At 40.3% G+C, this 22,865-nt stretch overlaps 1 protein-coding gene and 1 long non-coding RNA gene across 2 annotated transcripts in view; one reads left to right on the plus strand and one right to left on the minus strand.

The window, feature by feature from the left end:
• Positions 1-22,865, plus strand: part of arid3c (AT rich interactive domain 3C (BRIGHT-like)) — a 93,205-nt gene extending 70,340 nt beyond the window's left edge. Inside the window, exons 4-8 of the mRNA XM_053421807.1 lie at positions 11,568-11,751; positions 15,273-15,517; positions 17,073-17,354; positions 21,553-21,642; positions 22,696-22,865. Of these exons, the coding sequence (XP_053277782.1) occupies positions 11,568-11,751; positions 15,273-15,517; positions 17,073-17,354; positions 21,553-21,642; positions 22,696-22,865 (971 nt within the window). The remainder of the gene's footprint in view (positions 1-11,567; positions 11,752-15,272; positions 15,518-17,072; positions 17,355-21,552; positions 21,643-22,695) is intronic.
• Positions 5,390-6,427, minus strand: LOC128439005 (uncharacterized). Its single transcript, XR_008338403.1, has 5 exons — positions 6,347-6,427; positions 6,003-6,063; positions 5,829-5,913; positions 5,604-5,719; positions 5,390-5,512 (listed from the first exon to the last, which is right to left on the minus strand). It is a non-coding gene; the product is annotated as an uncharacterized LOC128439005 (long non-coding RNA).

Here is a 22,865-nt window from a genome sequence, read left to right on the forward strand (position 1 = left end):
TTATTTTGACCAAACAATTCACTCACAGAGAACTCCCGGGCGCCACCAAAACATCCGCTTTTAACCACACCCAGTGCACTTGTTACCTTGGTAACCCCACAGCTCCTTACCGGGTGTGTAAGTGTGCAAACCACATTAGTGTAAACCGTCTTTGTTGAATTCTGCATTATCACCGGTCCCCTACAATGAAGAGTCTGAAAGAAGTCAGAATAGGATTTCATGCATTGTTAGTAAAGCATTTTTCCGGGTATCTCGTATGGACACGACCTAAAGCTTTACAACATTAGTCATGATAATATGGAAGGAATGATGTCTTCATGACATCACTATGCAATCAAAAAATGTCATCATATTCAAAGGTGTAATAAGACATTCACTTTTGATACAAATAGTACATAATCGCTTATTCATATTTATTTTATCAACCATTAAATTTCCATAATGTGGTAAATGAAGTTACGATGACGATGAAAATATAAATGTAAATAATATAATATAGAAATAAATTATCTCCTCTCCACTCCTACTTATTCATGTGTGACCATATGAACGCGTGTTATTGTTCTTTAATATAGGTCATGAAATACAAACCAAATATCGCTATCTATGTAGCCAGCAGGAGACACAAACAGTAACAAACTAGAAAATAAGGTGAATATATAATGACAGCGTGAAAGAGGAGCTGTACTTCTTAATAAGAATTGGGCCAAGGATGTGATATGCAGTTCATACAGTGTGGATCTTGAAACAAGCAGGCATCCTGTTTTTAGCAAATGCACAGGCCTTTGCAGACATAAAGACCCTTGTGGGCTTGCAGATTGCGAAAGCCATATATTGGCCTTTACTTGGCTTGGTTTGAGTAGTAGCTAATGACAGCTAATCAAAACTGGATGTAAATATTGCTGTATTGATAAGTCTTCATGCAACTGTACCAGTAAATCAGCATTTAATTTGTGACAAAAGTGCTTACATTTGTATTTCTAGACATTAAGCCACATCCCCGTTATAATGTAACTGTGCCAGGTAGTGTGCAGGACTCTCTATATATTTTATAGTGTATATTGTTCCATGTATTTCCTACAAGTAGCACAGTATTTTATTGACATATTTTCTCTTGTCAGAGGATCCTTAACTCTTGAATCATGCTACAGATAATGAGAAAACTCTTCTGTTGGTTTTCAGCCTGGAAGCTGATACATGAAATCATCAGAGAGAGATTCCATCCAACACAAAGCAGACAATGGCTGTGATGGTCTCCTTTGTGTGCTGTTAAATACCCAGGGTGATTTATTGTTGCCCCAGGGTAGTTATAATTAATTGATTTTTATCTCTGAGGACTACCATCAGCACTTTCCTTGCAAATAAGTGAGCTTTTGTCCACACCTAATTACTCAAGAATACTATATGGCAGAAGAAAAGGCTACTTGAGAGTTGTTTAAAAAATGACCAAGTGTTCGATTGGTCTGACACTAAATATTCCTCCTTACTTTGTTGCTGAAGCTTGGTTTCACCTTTGAGTTGACATTCCTATTTTCTTTTCAGTCTTCACACAGATGGTGCAGTCTTCACACAGATGGTGCAGTCTTCACACATATAGTAATGTGTTGTTTAGGTTTGGCATGTCATAATTACAATCTTGCTGCCAATGTCTAGATAAATATTAATCACCAAAATTTTAATGCTGATCGTTTTAAAACATTTTTATGTTTTACTTATTTTACTGATTTCATATTGCTGTCCTGCCTATTTGCACACATAATTTTTCAGATTTCCACCAAAGTATCTGTTGTTTTGTTTCCCTTTTCTATTTATTGCGTGAGGTTACTGAAAGTTTTTTTTTTAAATACATTGTGTCTTACATCAAAATTGTTTTAGACCAGTGGTTGCCAACCCGTTGATCGTGATCTATTGGTTGTTCTTCACTCTTGATCCCTGAAACTCTCTGGAATCACTGGCTGCCGTTGCACCACAGTGTGTCAGTTGTCTGCATTTCACACGCTGCGTGTCCGCTACTGGCGGCGGAGTAGCTGGTTTATCTCCTGCATTTCCTTCAATACAAGTCAGATTATGTACTAAACTAAATGTCAGGACTCTACGGTATGACGACGCGCATCTTCTGGCCTGTCGATAACAATCAAAGCCCTGTTGGAACCTTAGAACATATTAATGGTATCAGAAAGTGACACGTTGGAGTGCTTTTACTTTGAGATGGGTTTGGGAAGTGTTGTAAATACGTTAGTGTCATAGACAGATAAACATTTTGTTTCATAGCAGAATAAACAGAGACAATTATCTTTCACATGAGTTTTAATGTTTATTTGTTGAATTTATATCACAAACATAAATGGTTGCAACACTTTTTGTATGTATTTCAAAATAAAAGCGAAAAATAATATTTGCAGGAGTGGAGGATGCATGGCTTCATACTCTATAGTACCGCTATTTATTTGAGTACACAGCACTACTTTCATACAAGTAAATATATGGCCATATTTATGTGTTATACAGCTCTGTAAAAAATTAAGAGACCACTTGAAAATGATCAGTTTCTCTGGTTTAGCTATTTATTGGTATGTGTTTGAGTAAAACGACATATTTTGTTTTATTCTATGAACTACTGAAAACATCATTCCCAAATTTCAAAATAAAGATATTTGTCATTTAGACTAAACATTTATTTGCAGAAAATAACATCTGGTCAAGATAACAAAAAAGAGGCAGTGTGATCTTGAGTAATGCAAAGAAAACAAGTTCATATTCATTTTTGAACAACACAATGCTAATGTTTTAACTAAGGAAGAGTTCAGAAATAAATATTTGGTGGGTTGAACTTTGATTTACAATCACAGCTTCCATGTGTCTTGGCATTCTCTCCACCAGTCTTTCACATTGTTGTTGGGTGACTTTATGCCACTCCTGGCGCAACAATTCAAGCAGCTCAGCTTTGTTTGATGGCTGGTGACCATCCATCTTCCTCTTGATCACATTCCAAAGGTTTTCAATGGGATTCAGGTCTGGAGATTGGGCTGGCCATGACAGGGTCCTAATCTGGTGGTCCTTCATCCACACCTTCACTGTGTGGCATGGAGCATTGTCCTGCACGAAAAACAACACTCCTCAGAGTTGTCAGAGCAGAAGGAAGCAAGTTTTCTTCAAGGACAACTTTGTACCGATCCTCCACCAAATTTCACAGTAGGTGCGAGACACTGTGGATGGTAAGCCTCTACAGGTCTCCGTCTAACCATTAGACGACCAGGTGTTGGGCAAAGCTGAAAACTGGACTCATCAGAGCAGATGACCTTATTCCAATCCTCCATGGTCCAACCTTATGGTCTTTTGCTAACTTCAGCCTGGCTATTCTTTGCTTCTTGTTGATGAAGGGCTTTTTTCTAGCTTTGAACGACTTCAGCCCTGCCCCAAGGAGCCTGTTTGCCACTTTTTTTGTTGAGTGACATTCGAATGAGTGTGGAGTCATTTACGTCCTCTGCTGGTCTGTAGCTTTGTTGTCCCTAAGGTCTGCTGCTTGACCTTGTTCTTATGAACCGCCGTCTTTGAAATTTAAAGGATGGAAGCAACCTGACGCTCAATGTATCGCCCTGCGAGTAAAACCAGGATTGAACCCTTCTTTTCCTCACTCAACTTTTCTTATTAACTCTTTTAGCATGGTCAATATTCACTTTTATTCCAATTACTTTTGAGGTACTACTAGGACTGTTTCTGCCATCCAGCTGGTCCTATTGCAAGAGGAGGTATACTTAATAAATAAGATTTGGTTCAGGTAATCAACTTATCAGTACCTCATTAAGTGGAATCCGATCTGCCTGTAAAGGAATGGAATGGAATGGCTGCAAAGAAAAATTTTAAGAAAATGTAAGAACAATTTGGAGTGGTCTCTTAATTTTTTCAAGAGCTGTATGTATTACATTGTGCTGCAGTAGCAGCTCCTCTGCATAACATATTGTTGAATTGAAAGTAATATTGTGATGTTTAATGAGACCCACACCTTCTCTCCATGTCAAAGCAGTGTTAAGTATCATTACTTACAGTATTAATTATCTAGACATAATCTAATTTGTCCTGCTACAGTTTCATAATGAAAACTTCTCATAACATAAGATATCTAACTTGGTGTTTTTCTCCATTGCTGCATTGTATAGCTGTGTGTATCTCTATTTGCATTGTTATTTGCCAAGTGCATGCATAAAGTCCTCGGCATAAAGTTGTTAGAGTCCATACAGACAGTCAGACATCATAGTTTTGTTATGGCAAGGCTTCGGACACAGAGGCAGAGACAGAGGCTGAGGCAGAAGTAAAGTCTAATGTGATTTATTGGATCTCCAATAATGCAGACAGGCAGGTTGGTAGTAGACAGGCAGGCAGGCACGATGGCAGACAGGCAGGCAGGTAAGTAGACAGCCAGGCAGGCAGGATGGCAGACAGGCAGGCAGGGGCTGGAGTCGGGGCAGTAGTCCAGCTGCTGATCCTGGGCAGGGAGACAGAGAGGGTCAGACGGGAACGAACAGGATGTAACGGAAATCTTCACAATATGAAGCTGCGACAACTAACTAGAGTTTAGTCTATAGTCCGGCACCGACTGAGAGCAGGAGTGGAGCTTTTAAAGGCAGCTGGTCAATCAAGGCCCCAACTCCAGCGCACCAGGCCCTCATCTGCAATTAGTGACGCCACCTGCACACACAAGCGAGAGAGAGAGAAAGAGAGAGAGAGAGAGAGAAACTAGAAGGCAGGTGAGGCAGGGGCCATGACAAGTTTCAGCTCTAGTTGTGCATGTACCAGCGAGTGGCATGAAACGCAATTCTTTCTCTCACAGAACTCGCTTTTTACTCTTTGGAGAAGAAAGGGGGAGAGCCGCGGGGGTCGCGGCGCGAGGTGCGATCTAATTAGCATATGCATCGGAGTGAAGCCGCTGGTAAGAGCTTCTCTCGACTCACCATTGGAGGAAACCAGACCCTTGAAACGAAAAGTCACTCGTGATTGGCTGATAGATCTGCTGCTATCGGTCACCCTGGGTCATTGCAGTACACACGTGGGTAAACCCCTCCCACACAATAATAATAAAAATGTATATTTTTTACTAATAATGTATATTATATTATTATATTATGGTAAGCCTTTACCAAAACCACTGCAGTTAATGAAGATTATACATTCATTCATGTGATGCTTGATTTTATATATTAAACTATTTGTACAGGGAACAAAACATGAACAGGGTTTATGTTGAGTCAAAGCTTTATTTACTTACAGTGCAAACACAACTGGCCTGGCCAGTGTCAAACTATAAATAAGGTGAAGCTTGAAATGTCTCGTTGCAGCCTCTGGGTCATATGTTCTTTGTGGACTCTGTCCTAATCTTCTCCAGTGTGTAGACGTCTGTGGTGTGTAGCTGTGAGATCCAGTGTAGCTTCTAGTCTTACTTGAAGTGTGGCACACATGTCGGTGAGCTCCTGGCTGTGGAAGGATGGATTCATTTCATCTGTCCCGCGTCAATCAGCTGTAAACACAATCCGTACAATTAGCACAGTTCAATGACAACATACACCTATACATTTAACTGAAAAATGATTTAATGAATCTAACCTTACCCTCTTTCTTCTCCGACAACTCCTGAACTCCTTGCTGATGCAAGGTCCGGTTGGATGTACTGGAAGCTCCTTCATACTGGCTCACAGTGGGCCTTAGTACGTCATAGTACAGGCAGCTGGAAAACAAAACGAGTAACATGAATTTATTATTAATAAACGGAAATAGCCTCGCTGCATCAACGTTGGAAGATCCACAGCAAAAAAAAATCCTTAACAGTTACTTACATACAATGGCATCATTTTCCTCACTGCAAATCTGGACCTGCAGCGAGTCTCGGCCTAATGTGCATCGTTGTGTGCGGGAATCAGGCTGTGAAAACACAATAATGAAATGGATCACATAAGGTAAACCTGGAGAATGTATTTTTAACGGCACAGCACATCTCTTGTTAATCTTACCCTCGCTCCTGTTCATGGTGCCGGCCATTTGCATCAGAGGTGTGAAGAGACGTTGCTTTTCCTATAAAAATATAATCGGAGAAAAGGTCAGGTTTATGAAAAAACTTAATGAGAACAAACTATTAAATTTAAGCAGTTCATACCTATTTAAACATGCACTAGCTCTGCTCAATAACTTGATGATCTATTCTTCTTTTAGCAGCTTTGTCGCTATCCCGCAGTTGTTAACACGCTTTTTAGATCTGAGAGTTAGCTTAGCAGTTAGCAATGGCTTCTCTCTGTAGCTTGCACTCATCTTTTCCTCCAGGGAAACAGTGTCGTGTTGACTTCAGCAAGTTATTTACCCCAAAAACAGATTCACTCGTCGGACCAAGCTTAACACGCGCCAGAAGTCTCATCATGTCTGCGGCAGACAGACTCTGCATTCACGAGGCTGTGATTGGACGAGCCCATCAGGTGATGACGTGAGCGAGTGACATGAGGTTTTCATAGTAAAACTGTCCTTTTCATCTTAAAGCAGCGGTTATAACAGCTTTTAAATTGTACTTTTATATGGGATGAGTATTTGACTGAGGACCCGTTTATTCTTTCTGGTGTTAAGTAAATTTACTAACATGATTCTTGCTGTTCTGTGTTTGTACCCTCATAGTTGAATGCACTTATTGTAAGTCGCTTTGGTTAAAAGTGTTGAGTGTTTTAATGGAATACTGAGAAAGTTTAATAATAATAATAAGACAACTGAAGTTAAAATTATGAGGGAATTTCAGCAGAGTCAACAGCTTAGTTTGTCATGGACATGTTAATATGGTGCTGTATTTGCCAGTACTTTGGGAGGACAGATATTTTTATGGAGAGCCAGTAGAAGTTTGGAGCTTACAGGGCACAGACTCATAATACCCAGCATGATTTCTTCCTGTTGAGCGGATTGCTGGTATATGTGTGGTTAACACATCCCCTGTTTATTTAACCAACACAAGTGAAAAATTAACTGTAATCATGCCATTCTGCACAGTGGTTGAGATTTAGGATAGTGTTCATTGGCAATTAAGATTGAAGAGGTGGTTTGTCAGTCCTGTCAAGGGAAACAGACTTACTGAGTCTCATTGTTTTGGAGTATAATAAAATGTTGAAATAAAGTTCATTGTTTCAAAAAATTCATAGCATTGACCTTTGCTTATGGTATACAATGTAATTCATTAAAGCACACTTACTAACTTAAGGGAAACAATTTATAATTTCAGGTTTTATATTTATTTCAAGCCTGTTGTGCTTACACCAGACAGTTTAGTTAGTACCTTTTAGAAAAAAAGGTGTTATCTGCACTGAGGGAAACTATCCTGATTTGCATTTGTAAAGCTCAGAGCATTGTCATTTTCATGTGAAAGCCTCCCCTAGGCCTCCCCTATTTGGTGTCTGTCGCGTATTAGAAGCTTCATCAATTTGCATCACACATGCACCTCCTTCGTAGAATATACGGAGGATCTGCAGAGTGTAGTGCATGTCTGAAAGCAGGATATGATAGATGATTGTGGAGAGTGAATCTTGTCAAATGATTAAGAGCAGTGTAGCTCAAGTTGACTGCTTGAATAAGCTTGCAAGCATTACTCCATAATGACCAAAATCAACAGCGTTTTAGTCGGTCCCTAATTTCTGACTTACTTCCCTCGACTGACCAAATGGCACCAGTGTACACAGCAATCCGTATGTCAGCGTCTCGCTACCTCTGCCTTCTATTTGATGCTGCATTGTTTCTATGTTTTGTTGCAGGGATGTTACTATACTCTTCTCGTTTATGATCACCAAGCTTTATTGAACATTCAAGCCTCTTGTGAGGTTTTGGGGCTGTCAAGAGATGGTTGGGGAAAACAGGCGAGGGGCCCTCAGTTGACCACCATCCTGGATTACCTGCGCTTTCCTCCGTGTAGACTGCATCCTGTTGTCACGTTTGGAGAACTCTGTAGGGTCTGAAGGTATAGCACTCCGGTGGTTTCAGTCATACTTAACAGATAGGAATTTCTCTGTCTACCTGGGTAATTACTCCTCTGGGATTTCCCTACTTACATGTGGTGTCCCTCAAGGATCGGTTCTAGGCCACATCCTATTCTTTTTATATAATGCATATATTTTTGAAAAATAGTATGTCTCTTTCCACTGCTTTGCGGATGATATTTAAATATACTTGCCCCTGAACCTCGCACCCTGGCCCTATAGCTCCTAACATTCACTCGGCTGCGAAGAGTCTTGGGGTTCATGTTTACAGTATTTTTTTATTCAACAAGCAAATTTCCTCCGTTGTCAGATGTAGCTTCTTCCAAATGAGATTCAAAGCCAAGATAAAGAGCCATCTCCCACAAAAAGATCTATCAAGGCTGATCCATACCTTCATAACCTCTCGTCTTGACTAATGTAGGAATACACCAGTCGTTTATATAATGCCTGCAACTCGTCGGAAATGTTGCTGCTCGCCTCCTGACTAGAAAGAAAAAGAGAGACCTAGTTACACCTTTGTTGCACTCCCTCCACTGATTTTCTGTTTGTCACAGAATCAATTTAAACATTTTAAATGGACTCTAAATGGACTGGCATCGCCTTACTTAAATGAAATTTTTATTTCAATATATTCTATTTTTAATATATTATAACGGACTGGTAGTTAAGTTTATGTTCAGTTTAACTGCTGTGTGGTCGGGGTGGGGCATGTGACAGTTCTAGACCAATGGCTCTGGGGTTGTGTGGGATGGAAGGCTCTCATTGGCTGGTTTTGTTGGTGGGTAAGGGGTGAATGAGAAAGGAGAGTGAAGAAGAGTGTTGATTTTAGGAGTACCGGATTTATGAACAAGAAGTGTGACATGTTCGTTTGGCTTTAATAAAGTTACAAATAAGGAGAGCAGTTCCCTGTCGTCTCTGAAGCTGGACGTTACAATATATTATATATGTTAAAAATAGTTTACCCTCTATCTTATTCTATTTTACTAGTTTTACTTTGACTAATTGTGATGCGTGTTACTGTCTTCTTGCTGTACCTTATAATTGTGAAGCACCATTTGTGACAAACAAGTTGTTTTAAATGTCCTATATAAATAAAATTGACAATGACATTGACTGTCTGGCTCTCATCTAAAAGCTGTTGGTGCTCAAGTGAGGAGGCTATTTTGGGCAGCAGTATGTCTTTGTGGGTTTATTTTGTATGTACAGTATGTTCAAGTTAGTGAAGGAACATGTCATCTATTGTGTGTGTGGCAAAGTGATGTGTTTCAGTGCTTCACATTATTTGGACAATGGCAGCCCACAATATTCTATTATACCCGCACAGTTTTATAATGCACTATTTGTTGTGTTCTCAATCATGCTCTTGCACTCACACACACTACCGTATGCTCATACTATGGTCCATAACATTGTTACAGTCAGTCAGACCTCATAGTTTCAGCTGCAGTTTTGGCAGTTCCCTGTGTCACGTGAGAACTTATCTTTCACTCTTTAGTCTGTCTACCTGACACTCGGAAACTTTTGCATGTAAGAGTGACCTCTGTGCGCATGCATGTGCACCCTGTTACCGCCACTGATGAAATTATTTCTGTGGCAAATGCTGCTGTTTTTAGTTAATGCATATTAGTGGTAAAGAGGAGTCAGCAAACACACACACACACACACACACACATTTTGCAATTTATTATTGGTTTGTGTATTTAAATCTGATTCTGGCCTGAATCTTAATGATATTTATGCATTACACCTTCCTCCTTGTCTTCATTTAGGGAGTCAAACAGAAGTAGATGAACAGTTGGTTTCCCCTGTGATGCTGCAATAATCATGCATTTCATGGATTAAAAGAGCAAAGTCAATTAAGAGTAGAAATTCTCATCCCATTATCGGCTCAGTGCGAAGTGAACATGTCAGCGATGAAGCCAACCATAAAGGTAATTTTTCTGCTACTAGAGGTGCTGATACTCATCTTCTCTTAGTAGCTGAAGGATTCACTGAATACGGCTGTGCAAAGTGAATTTCTTCCACCTTGTCCACCATTACTCATTGTCATAATGATACATTACCTGATTAGATATTTTGTGCTGACAAAGCTCTCCATTCTTGCTCTTTTATTCCTTATATCTCTTTCATGGAATCAGTGAGACAAATACATCACTCACAGTATTGAGAGCACATAAATCTTGTTTTAAGACACTTGTCTCTCCTCAGATTCTGTCAGACAAAGGCTGAGACTTTTATTTATTGCCTCTATCTTTATTTGGTTGGCTATAGTGTCTTCAACAAAATAATGGTTTTATTTATCATCATGGAAACAGGAGCCCTTTGGCAATAAAGAGCTGTAGAGTTTGGATGGAGGCTTTGTCATATTCCTTCAGATTCTCTCAGTTTTACAACGCTACAAATATACTTTCAATCACAATTCAGTGGCAGTTTTTAGTCAAGGTTTGACGTTGGGGTTACAGGTCAGGGCTCAGTCAGCAGAGTCAGCAGAGTTGGAGTTGGAGGGCCACTGTGGAGCTGCTCATACAACAATATGATTTTTTTCAGGGTTTTACATTTACTTTGCTTTCATGAATGATCAAATTTGGACATTTACTCATACATAGTGACAGTATATAAGATGCAATTTGTCTTGTTGAACTCCATCTTCCTTTGGATTGTACTGTAACACCTTTCATCCCTGTTGGGAACTTGATTAATTACACACTAAAGTCATTTTTGTGCAATTCAAGCCTCTTCTGCACTTTCTTCTAAAGAGTGATGTTGAGGTTCTATGGCTTCAGACCTACTGCTGCTATTTGTCTTGTGAGGAGAGGGGAGCATTAATCCTTTGTTTTAATAGTGTCTCATTCGTTCACATGCCAGCACCACAAAATGAGGCCATAATTACTGGCCTTAATTGATGTGGCTTTACAACCTCAGACGATAGTTCAGAGCTCTGCTCCCCCCTCAGTGCATAGGACCCACTGCTGTTGTTTGCACTTTATTTCTGCAGCTATTGATTGCTATTATGGTAAATCCGATGGCCACAATGGAACTCTATCAGCAAAATGCAGGTTAATTATCTCAGGGTCAACCACTTTGGAATCATCACAAAGACCTGGTCGTTCTCTCTTTATTGCTTAACATTAAATTGCAAATATAAATTATTCTCTAAGCTCCTTTATTTTGTTAATAAGGAGTTGGCTGTCCCATTTTCCACAGATTAAGACATTTTATTTTCCTTCCATTTCTATTTCTTTTTTTTATGTATATTGTGTTAACAATTGATAAGAAGCAGTTTGTTGTCTTAAATGTTATAACAGAATTTCGTCACTACGTATTTCTTTATGTTCCAGGGATTATTTAATAATGGCTAAGACGTAATACATTTCTAATTAATTAGGCAGGCTTCAGTCGATATACAGATACAACATTAGAAACTTTTTGAAAGTTATATTTTCTTCTGTTAACAGAGCTGTCAGACATTTGACTGGCTTGAGATAAATTGGCATTATAAAAAGGTGTAGAAGTGTATTGATGGGAGGAACCAAAGTTAATGGAATTGATTGTGGATATTGTGTTTGCTTTCTGCAGGGACTCCAGTAAATCGGATTCCTATCATGGCCAAGCAGGTGCTGGATCTTTACATGCTCTACAAGCTCGTCACAGAAAAAGGTGGCTTAGTGGAAGTCATCAATAAGAAAATATGGCGTGAGATCACCAAAGGCCTTAACCTTCCTACCTCCATTACCAGTGCAGCTTTCACTCTCCGAACACAGTGAGTACAAGCACAGATGATAACCCTTAGATGCATGAAAACCTGTGCTCACACTGCTCTCCTAACTAGAGGCTTGTTGTTGTGTTCTAAGTGAGTCCAACATAAATAAGATACATTGGTGTTATATGATAATGACCAGGTCTGTGTTGCTTTTATTCATCTACTATGATTAAAATATGGCGTTTTCTTTAAATACCTCTCAAAGACTTGATAACGGCTCAAGACAGGGGAGAAGCACAGTCTATATGTGGTCTATACCAGCCAATCCCCACTATGATTAATAGTAATTATAATGTTGTTTGTGGCAGTTAATGTGGAGCCCCGGTGTTGTTAGACTGCACCCCCTGTAGAGGATTTCTGTGGAAAACATTAATTGAATCACTGTTGTTTAATTAAATATTTCTCTGTATGTTAAAACTTTACTGCATATCTTCTAAGAGATACAAATGTTTGATGGACTGAAGAAAACTTTGTTTGACATGAATGAATCTACAATATGCACAGAGGTTTTAAATGAATAAGCATTCTCATTCTCAGCATTTTATAGCTGCTTTTCAAATCATTTGAAAGCCAAAGCTAGAAATATGATGAATTACTACTACTACTCATAATAATAATAAAAAGGCCAGGTGTAAAGTTGGCGGCCTAAAATCAAATAATATAGATATGTTAGAGAAGGAAGTGACAAAGATGACATACATACACACGGTGAATAAAAAAAACATATATGTTTATATATTGCAATTTATATATACAGTTTATTGTGTATAATATGTAGTTGCCCAAAAGACATTAAAGGAATGCAACACATTTTAATTTGTCATTATTTCAACTCATTCATATGATTCTCTATTGAACTTACACAATGAACATAATACTCATATTTTCATGAGTCACAGTGCAGCCACACAGCTGTAATAGTCAGCTGGAGAGTCAGCACATGGGCTCCTCTAAGTGTGAATAGAACCACAGATAAATCAGCAGCTGGCAACAAGCTGGATCAGGAGGAACTCGATAGAACCAAAAGAGTTGGACTTTAAAGTGTTTCACTAATCAGCTCTGCAATTATCTTCACCTTTTTGCAGTATAAAGATAGTCTAGCCACCTGAACTACTGCAAAGCTGTCACCACTTCTCCTCTGCCTAATCAGTGTGCTTTGCAGGGGGTGGTTTGTATTGTCTATAATGTCCAGCAGTGTGTCTAGGGTCCTTCTTTCGGCCACTGATATTAGGGATACAGCTTCGTGCCTACTACAGAGCCTACTCTCTTCACAAGTCTGTCTAGGCTCGTATACTCTTTCTTCTTCATGATGCCTCCCCAGCTCACCACAGCATAAAGGAGGGCACTCACAACAACTGACTTGTAAAACATGAGCGGCGAAGTTGTACAGAAAGGACCCCATCCTTCTTAGGAAAAAGAGCCCGCTCTGCCCTGTTCTGTGGATGGTGTCTGTGTTTGCTGGCCAGTCCAGTCTATCATCCATGCAGCTGCAGTCCCAGGTATTTGTAGGTACTGACCCTCAACATCAGCAATCTCAATAGAGACTGGCTGAAAATGTGGCCAGGTCCTCCAAAAGTCCACCACTATTTATTTATTCTAGGTGGTGTTCAGCTAGACTTATTTACTCCTTCCTCTCCATCCCTGATATGATTGCAGCACTTCTGCAAGCGGCATGACTCCGAATGGTGTTTGAACTCAGAGGCATAGATGGTGAACAAGACAGGAGAGAGCACAGTCCCCTGGCAGATGACATATGTTTTTATTGTGAATTCATGTTTTTACAACAATGAAAGCCATACCATCATGTCCAGCAAACACTACGTAATACATGGACATGAAGATTATGTCCAAACGACATTTCTCATTCTGGACAAAATTGGTTTTCCAGTTTAAACATGTGGGCATTGAACCACACCTTACCAACAGTGACAATAATGACTGTGTGTTTATATAATTCTTCTGTCCATCCCTCCAATTTTGGAATTTGAGTCACAACTTGGTTTCTTTAATGCAAGGTGACAGGCTGATTGAAGCCATAAAAAATGCAGTCAAAAGTTACACAATGCTTATCTCATTTTTGATTAAAGATAAGATGATTTCCATCATCATAGCTACAGTAATAATATGCAACAATAAGTAGGGGAGAGCGGATTAATGTGAGGATTTGTTTACATTTGCTCCCTTCTAGGCGAGCTAAAATGATATATCAGTCAAATTGACACATTTCCCATTAATTCAGGATGTTTTCTAGCAATGGAAATGATCAGAATGTCTTCAGGACAAAGGGCAGTGAAAATATGATTGTTTTTAAAAAAGTGGTCCCCAGCTACGGGGTAAAGTGAGACAGACCAGAGAAATCAAGGGGGTTAAGTAATCCACTTACTTTTTCCACTTCAAAACTACCATAACAACACATGTTGTAATAGTTAAAATCCTGACAGCTAGATTGACAACCACACATTCCAAAACTTATATCGGACTAGTAACAGAATCATGGGGATTGGTCAATTAAGCACATTTCTGATTATTATGATTCATATGATCTCTTGCACACCCTAGCTTACCAGCAGACTGTTTCTCTGTCCAATTGGCAGGGACAGGGATATTGCTTTTCTCTGCCTATTCAAATGCCAGTTCACGGCACTTAACTGGAGCAAGGCCATGGAATTGGTCAGCTAGTTGTTTCAAGTGTTTGGCAAGCTCCTCCTCCATCTCATCTGTGAATATTCTCTTTACCTCAGCTACTGCACCCCAGGCTACTGATTTTACTTTCCCTTTCTCTTTTTTCTTTATGAATCTTTTGAGGGTTGTCTTGTCAATATTTCTATCCCTTCCAGCTTTTCTTAAGTACTTCTTTCCTTGCATGACCTCAGCGGCTGCACTCTCCATCTCTGCGAGGGGTGTTTGGCCCCAGGTTGTCTACCTGGTATATAGTTTCTTGGCATGATTGCTTTTCTACAATGTTTATGACATTAAAAATAAAACATATATAATGTAATATAACACTAAAATATGTTTAAGACTAAACTTAACTTGTGCTTCATGATGGCTCTGCACAGCATTTGTCCCATTTTACCCCAGAGCCACCGTTTTAGAAAAAACAACACCTCAAGGGCAAGGGGGGGAATGGGAAGGGCTTGAAAACAAATGTGTTCCGTTGCCTAGATACAGGGGGTGTCTCACATTACCCGATGTCTCATATTACCCTGCTCTCCCCTAACACTTTTTTTCTGTGTGTAAGTTCTATGTTATTGCTCAACTTTCTCTTCATGTGAACTTGGACGCTCTTCGCATCACCTGACTTTTTCCTTTACTCCTGTATATTTCCTAGTACTATGGGTCAGAATACTGCTACACACATTAACTATTGGTTAATTTTTTACACACTGTCATGCATTATCATATGTAAACTGTGCTTGGAACCAAACAATTGATTGATGATTGATCAACCAAATGGGAGAGAGTGACAAAGTAACAAAAGGCAAAGTAAATGTCTGAATATTTATTGTCCTTCCCTGCAGGTATATGAAGTACCTCTACCCGTATGAATGTGATAAGCAGGGACTGAGCTCCCCTGGAGAGCTTCAGGCGGCTATTGACAGCAACCGTCGGGAAGGCCGACGGCAGAGCTATGGCTCTGCAATTTTCAACTATTCTCCTGTGGGCACCCCCACCCTCCTGTCCCCACCAAAGATGCAAATATCCCATCTATCTACAGTCTATAATAACAGTGGTCATATCTCCCAGGGGCCTGTGATTAAAAAAGGTAAGATATGAGAACACTAAGGGCGTTTTGGCATCTGCATGTCCAGTACATGGTTATATTGTAAACATTTGATCAGTTAATTTTGGTTTCAAATTGCAATTTAGTGCTGTATCTGGTATGATGATGTTCATCAGGGCCCTGGCAAAAGAGGGATTATTTTTGCTTCTGTCAATCCCAACATGCTAATATTTGCAGAAAAACCCCGTTCTCTCCGTTTTCTTCCTGCCGTTTCGTCCTCACCAGAATGACTGCAGCCATCTCTGTGTAACACCGTGCAGATTAGCACCTACCTTTCAAGCATACTAAATTTAGACACAGTCACAAGCAACACATTTATTTTCAGGCTTTGTAAATCACATTTCGTGTCTGTTTTCTGTTGTTTAATGTCTTAACTTCAAGGAACTGGTCAAAAAGTCAGAAATATCCAAAAATATTTTTAAACTGCAAACAAACCAATACATAATCTGTTTGATCCATGAGACTTAATTTTGGTCTGTTGGTCCAGACCATGTTCTAACACACCTTTCACACCTGTTATTTTGGTTCAGACCAAACTGAAAAGAAGGAGCAGACCAAACAAAATAGGTGTGAAAGCCCCCTGAGAATAGCAAGATTTTACACAGGATATTATGACACAATTAAATCACACAATACCACAAAGTCTGATATTTACACAAACTAAAGATAGAATTGTAAGGTCAGGATTGATTTGCATTAGTGAAAATAGAGAAAATGGAGTTGCAGTTATCATTCCGTTTTCAGTGTCAGTATGCAGTGTAAGTACCTCCACCAAGGCCCAACAGTCAACTTATGAAACCACATTTAATTTCAGTACATCTGGATTTTTATTTGGATCTACACCAAATTGCACACATGCCCCCCTTCCCCATATTTACCTCACATTTATCAGGAAGTGAAGGGTTTCGTTTTGCTATTTTGTGTTTTATGAGAGAAATACTCTGACTTAAGCACCAAATTATATGCTCTGGCAGGTTTTAGGGCTATGTCATCTCCTGATGACTCTGATTGATAGCTAGTCAGCGGTAGAGCAATATAATCACAGGAATATAACCAGGTTCCTGGTGCAATCAGCAGATCAGATCCTAAATAAACTAATTATTTTTTTGTAGTATAATTGTTATAATAATAAAATAATATATTTTCTCCATTGATAGTTTGTCAAAGTGAAGATTGCCCAGATCCCAACCTTTCTTTGAGGAATAAAATAAAGTATTTTAGAAATGTTCACATAATGTGTGGTATCTCTCTTATTTATAAGTCTGGATGTATTACACAATTGTAGGTAACAATGAAAATCAATGATGTTTGTAATCATGTATATTGTGACAGAGGATCTATTTATAGTAGCGAGACCAAATATAAGTTATCAGCAAGAATTGTCAATGTTACAAGATAAATAAAATGCAGTACGGATGACATTTTAGGAGACCGTTAAACAAAATAAAGAATAATGTGTCATATACAGCCTATTAGATATGTAGAAGCAGGTAGAGTCTGTTTAGAGACAGATTATTCATAGTCTTCTTCTCTCCAGAGGAGCATATAATGGCAAGCTGCCTTCCCAGCCGGGTGGCCCTCCATTTGTCACCAAGCAGCCACCATGCGGCAGCTGTGGCTGCCCAGGCAGGAGCTGCTCAGGCAGCACGGGCTGCAGCTCTGGATCAGCTCAGAGAGAAACTGGAAAACGGTGAACCACCAGAAAAGAAGATGATGATGGTGGCAGAGGAGCAGCAGAGGATCATGCAACATGCCCTGCAGCAGAACTTGCTGGCAGTGGCAACTCAGTTACCCCTCAACATAAAACTCAACAACAGAGGTGAGACAATCACTAGAGGGTTGAGTATGTTGTGTATAGTAAATAATTCAATAATTCACTAGTATACAGGACTAGCGCTAGGATTTTAGGTGGTCATTATCTCACCCTAACAATGAAACTATAAAAAAGACCCCTTTATATTTTACATTGCGGAATGCACATTTTGGTCCCGGAAGCAATACCAAGTAAACAGCTTCTGTGTCCTCAGTGTAATAAATTTTCCTCACTCTATGCTTGGTTTTTACAATGAAATGTAAAATGATCCTCCTTATATCAGAGGCTTAAGAGGAATAAGCAACAAATGCATTGAGCCTTAGTACACAGTGCGGCTGTGGATGAGGAGGGGCGGCTGTGGCTGAGGGGTAGAGCGTTTGTCCTCCAACCAGAAGGTCAGCAGTTTGATCCCCAGTCTTCCCCATATGCATGCCAAAGATACTGAACCCTGAATTGCCCCTCAAAATGTGCTGCTAATAGATGCACTCTATGAATGTGTGTGTGAATTTCAAGCTGTTATGTAAAGCACTTTGAGTGGTCATCAAGACTAGAAAAGCACTATATAAAGACATACCATTTACAGTCTAAGAGATACTTTTAATATGTAATATTCAATATTTTTTTTTAATCGAAAAAATCTCTGGGTTATATCATCCTTTACTCATGGTAACACATTGTACAGTACTTCACTTTTTCAAGATGTGCATCTAAAAAAAAACGTGTATTCCCTCTGTCAGACCCCCTAACCCTTTCACAGTGGGTGGTGTGTCGAAAGCAACGGCCCTGCCAAATAGGCAGTCTGAGATCTGATTGTAAAGTGTGCACATACTTCATCATGTAACATGTTTAAAGGGGACATATTATGCCCATTTTACCACAGTTGATATGGCTCCTTGGGGTCTTAATGAAATGTCTGTAACATTTTTTGGTCAAAATACCACAAGGATCATTTAAAACAGCACCCTTTTTACCCTGTCTAAAACAGCCTTCCCCAGATTGACCTGTTTTGACTGCCCCCCCCCCCCCCCCCCCCCCTCACCAACAACCCACCCCCCCTCTCCCCGCCCCACCCCCGACACACACACACACAGACACACAGACACAGACACAGACACACACACACACACACACACACACACACACACACACACACACACACACACACACACACACACACACTTGAATCTTAAATCTCCCCTTAGCATATTTAAGGTTGTAAAATCATTTGAAGTCACTGTCCTACACATATATTTCTGTATCCGTTTGTTGTGTTTCTTCATTGAAGCTACAATTTTCAAACTACTACACCTTCTGATAAAGATGTACATTATTTAAATACATGCATTAGATACGTGTGTACACACTATATAATTGTATGTGTATATTTATTCATACAGGGCATATATTCTGAGCGCACACGCACACACACACACACACACACACATCCAGTTTCACGTCTTAAATCTCCCCTTAGCATATTTAAGGTTGTTAAAATAATTTTAAGTCACTGTCCTACACATATATTTCTGTATCCGTTTGTTGTGTTTCTTCATTGAATCTACAATTTTCAAACTACTAAACCTTCTGATAAAGATGTACATTATTTAAATACATGCATTAGATATGTGTGTATACACTATATAATTGTATGTGTATATTTATTCATACAGGGCATATATTCTGAGCACGCACACACACACGCACACACACACGGATCGTGGAGGGGCTACAGCTTTGGAGGCTGCTGCAACCTTTGTGGCGAAATGCACTTAAAACCCCGGGTATGAGTTTATTTTAAAGCGAGCGACGGAGGCGGCAACGAGCTGCTGGTGACCGTCACCGGTTCGTGCAGATCGGGGTGCGTGGAGCAAATCTGTACGGGCCACAAAAGTTATAAGGCGCAGCTTTATCCCCCCTCCTCCTCCTCCGCTTCGCCGCCCGGGCATCACAGGAGAGGCTGTCCGCAAGCGCCTAAGCACGGGTACAATGCAGCCGGAGACCGGGGGGGGGGGGGGGGGGGGTCCTGGAACACGTTCCGGTGCTATTTTCACCCACACACACACACAAGCTACGACTCTGAGAGCATTGTTCCTCTAGCCTGGATGCCAGACGAACTTAGCCCCGCCCACAACATTTTTGGTCGGGCAGTTCGGTCTGGAGTCGCTCCGTTGGGAAAAAATTATGCCCGACCGGGCCAATCAGATTGTCAGGGCGGGCTTTATACGATGATTGACAGATGATCAACGGTAACGTAATCAACCACGTCATCTAAGTGCCCTTGGGTTGAATTCGTTTTCAACAAACATGCCTGCCGCTGGCGAGCTGAGATGTGTAGATGCTGCCATTGAGTCTGTTTTAGAAGACATCGACAGCGCATTCATTTTGAAAGAGGAACACAGAACGTGGAGGCGACGCCAAAGCACCGCGCTAATCCCTATCGCCCCGGCGCTTGGCTGTTCACAACGGACACTGAAGCTGCGCTGAACCGCCGGGCAGCGCTAATAATATCACCCGTTGATCCAGTAGATCGCTGCACGGCTTTGTGCCGGTCACACCGGAGGCTGAAGCACCACGCTGCGCCAAAGCTGCCTCGCGGTGCTTCAGCCTCCGGTGTGACCGGCACAAAGTTTTAACATGGGAGTGGATGGGAGCCAGCTGTTATTTAAGGCTTGGCGCTGCGCTGAAGCGTCCGGTGTGAACCCGGCGTTAGTAAATAACTCACAATGCGTTGCTTAGCATACGTCACATACTACGTTGCTCTGATTGGTTGTAGGTCTATCCAATTGAGCGAAGAAGAATTTTACTTCCTGGTCAGTTGAAACACGCCCCATAATCACAGCCCAATGGAGCGGTCTCAGACTCACATTCTGACTAGAATTGTGAGTCTGACAACGTCAGGCTATTGTTCCTCCACTCCGGACCCGAAATGGGATCTCTCCCCCAACCTCCCAGTCCGATGCTTCCCCGGTGGGGTTCCACATGCAATACTACTGTAAATACGTTCACAAGCAGCCATTCAAGAAAGTGCTGCAACTTTAAACACAAACTAACAGCAAGCTAGCGTTAGCCCGCTGCTGCTAACCATAGCGGGACACACACAGGGGACACACAGGCTGGAGATTTGTCACAGATCGATAATGATCAATGATGAAAATGAGACATACCCTGCAGACGTGGGGAACCCTGAGCCGGTGAGACGTGTCCGGCTGTCAGGTGTGTGAAGTCAGCGGGAGCAATGCCATGGTGGTGCTATGCCATGTAGACCGACTGTGACGTCAATTCTGGTCGTAATCCCATTCGACGCACTCTATCGTATAGTTTCTGACATAGAGGTACCACAACAAATCGCGGAGTTGTTTTTTTCCCGAGTTTTTGGGACGGTAGACATGCCAGATACCCAATTTAACGTGTAGAAGCACTACAAAAGTGGATTTTTCATAATATGTCACCTTTAATTTGAAGTTGAGGTCCTCAGATGTTATGAAGAAAGTTTTTTGGACCACAGACAGAATCAGCTTGTTGTAAGCGCAAATGCCAGTCTGGCTTGGCTTTGGCTGTAACCAGCATGGCTCATGACAACCCTTAAGTCACATATGACTTAATGATACAGGCTAAAGGAAGAATAAGGGGCCTATCTGCTCAAGTGTGATATCATTTCTGTCTGCATCACTGCCTCTCTCATATTAGTCATAATAATAGGCTTTAAACTTGATGCGTGATGTTAAAATGAATGTGAATCTTTCTCAGGTTAATTCCCACGCTGCTCGTCTGGGTCTAGCTCTCACATATAAACACTGCAATTTAAAGATTACATTCAAACACTATTATTTGAATCCATCCAGATGCACTTAGATGGATAAATGTATGTTTACAGATGGTTTGATATCACAGCAGTTCATTAAGATCACTCTGTGTGTAGTCTGTTTTCTTTAGACATTTCTGTTATTTCAGAACGTGTAACATTTATTTTTTCAAGTGTGTGTCGCGATATGATTCATACATAGCTGACATATATATAAATGGTTGCAACCTCTTTTGACAGTTCTTTCTCCCCAGGACTCTTTAATAAAGCTCTCCTTATCCTGTCACTCTCTGAATTATCACCAATACTCCAGCGGGGAGCTCCTCTGGCTTCTTCTGTTCCCTTTCTAAATGCTCATATTGAGTTTTTCTCTCTCTCGTTCTCTGCCTCCTCTCTTGACAGATGATAGACAAGAGACCGCATTGAACCTGTCTACCAACGGCATTAGCAGCATCAACATGTCAATAGAAATAAATGGAGTTGTCTACACAGGTAAATAGAGGGGCCGTTTGCTGATGTAATTGCAGGCAGGAAATTCAATAAGTTATAGCAGCACCCTGGTGCTTAGTCCTCTACGCAATTTGATGTCTTTGCTATAAAATCCATTGTAATGAAGTGGCTGTCCAATATAGTTAAGAAAGTTAAATATCTCAGAATTTGGGCTGTGGAATGAGGGTCGATTAAGCTTATTGTTTTTAGAGAGAGAGAGAGAGAGAGAGTGTGTTTTTGTTTGTGCAATGTTCAGTCGTGCTAACTTGATCCAAGTCATCCTGCCAATGTATGACACTTATTTAAACCTGTCTTTATGTTTTGGTCTGCAGATAAGTATTCTGAAATAAGTTTTTTTGTTTAACCCATTATGTCTTTAACATTCATTTAATAATTAACTGTAATTTATTAAAAAATATACAACATACAAAAAATTCAGAGTATTAAGAGGAGGAACTCTCTTACATGAAGAACAAATGCTGTATAATCAGAGTGGACAGTAATATCAGTAATAATTCTAGACAGGTTGATTATATTAGGAAATTAAAGTACATTAAATCAAATTCAATATATATTTGGATATGCTCTCCTCAATCTCAAACTCAAAAACGTATTTGTGATATGAAATAAAAAATGACATCAAAGACATAGACAGCAGCGCTAATTAAAAGTGAGAAACAACAGAATTTGTAGATGGGGGTAAGAGAGGGGTGAGTAACGTCAAACCTTTAAGGTAGTTGGAACACCAGCATTTATAAAAGTAATTGAAAAAGAGGGTTTCCTTTGTTTTTTGTATAGTTTAAGGTTCACATGTGTTCAGGTGAATAGGTGTTAAGTTGCTCTAGAAATTCAAATAATTTCATAATTCTGCCCCTTTTAACCACACACCAGTAGGACAATTGAAAAAAAGACTGGATTATTTTACTAACTTAAGTTAAATTCTCTGAAAGTAGGTTTTCTTTGTACACTCAACAATGGCTGCCTGAGGGGTATGGCAGTGGCAGGCTGTAGTAGTAGAAGATGGAGGATGTAACGGACTTTATCTTCCCTCTTTAGGCGTCCTGTTTGCTCGACATTCGCCCATGGCAGTGATGGTGGGACATCGTCGGAAACATAGCCACTGTAAGACTCAGGGAAAGACCAGTCCCACACTCTTCCAGGCTTCTTGCTCCTCCTCAGCTTGCTCCTCTTCCTCATTCCATGGACTCAGAAACTCCTCCCCCTGA

The sequence above is a fragment of the Pleuronectes platessa genome, chromosome 4, assembly GCF_947347685.1.
Source record: "Pleuronectes platessa chromosome 4, fPlePla1.1, whole genome shotgun sequence".
Lineage (NCBI taxonomy): Eukaryota > Metazoa > Chordata > Actinopteri > Pleuronectiformes > Pleuronectidae > Pleuronectes > Pleuronectes platessa.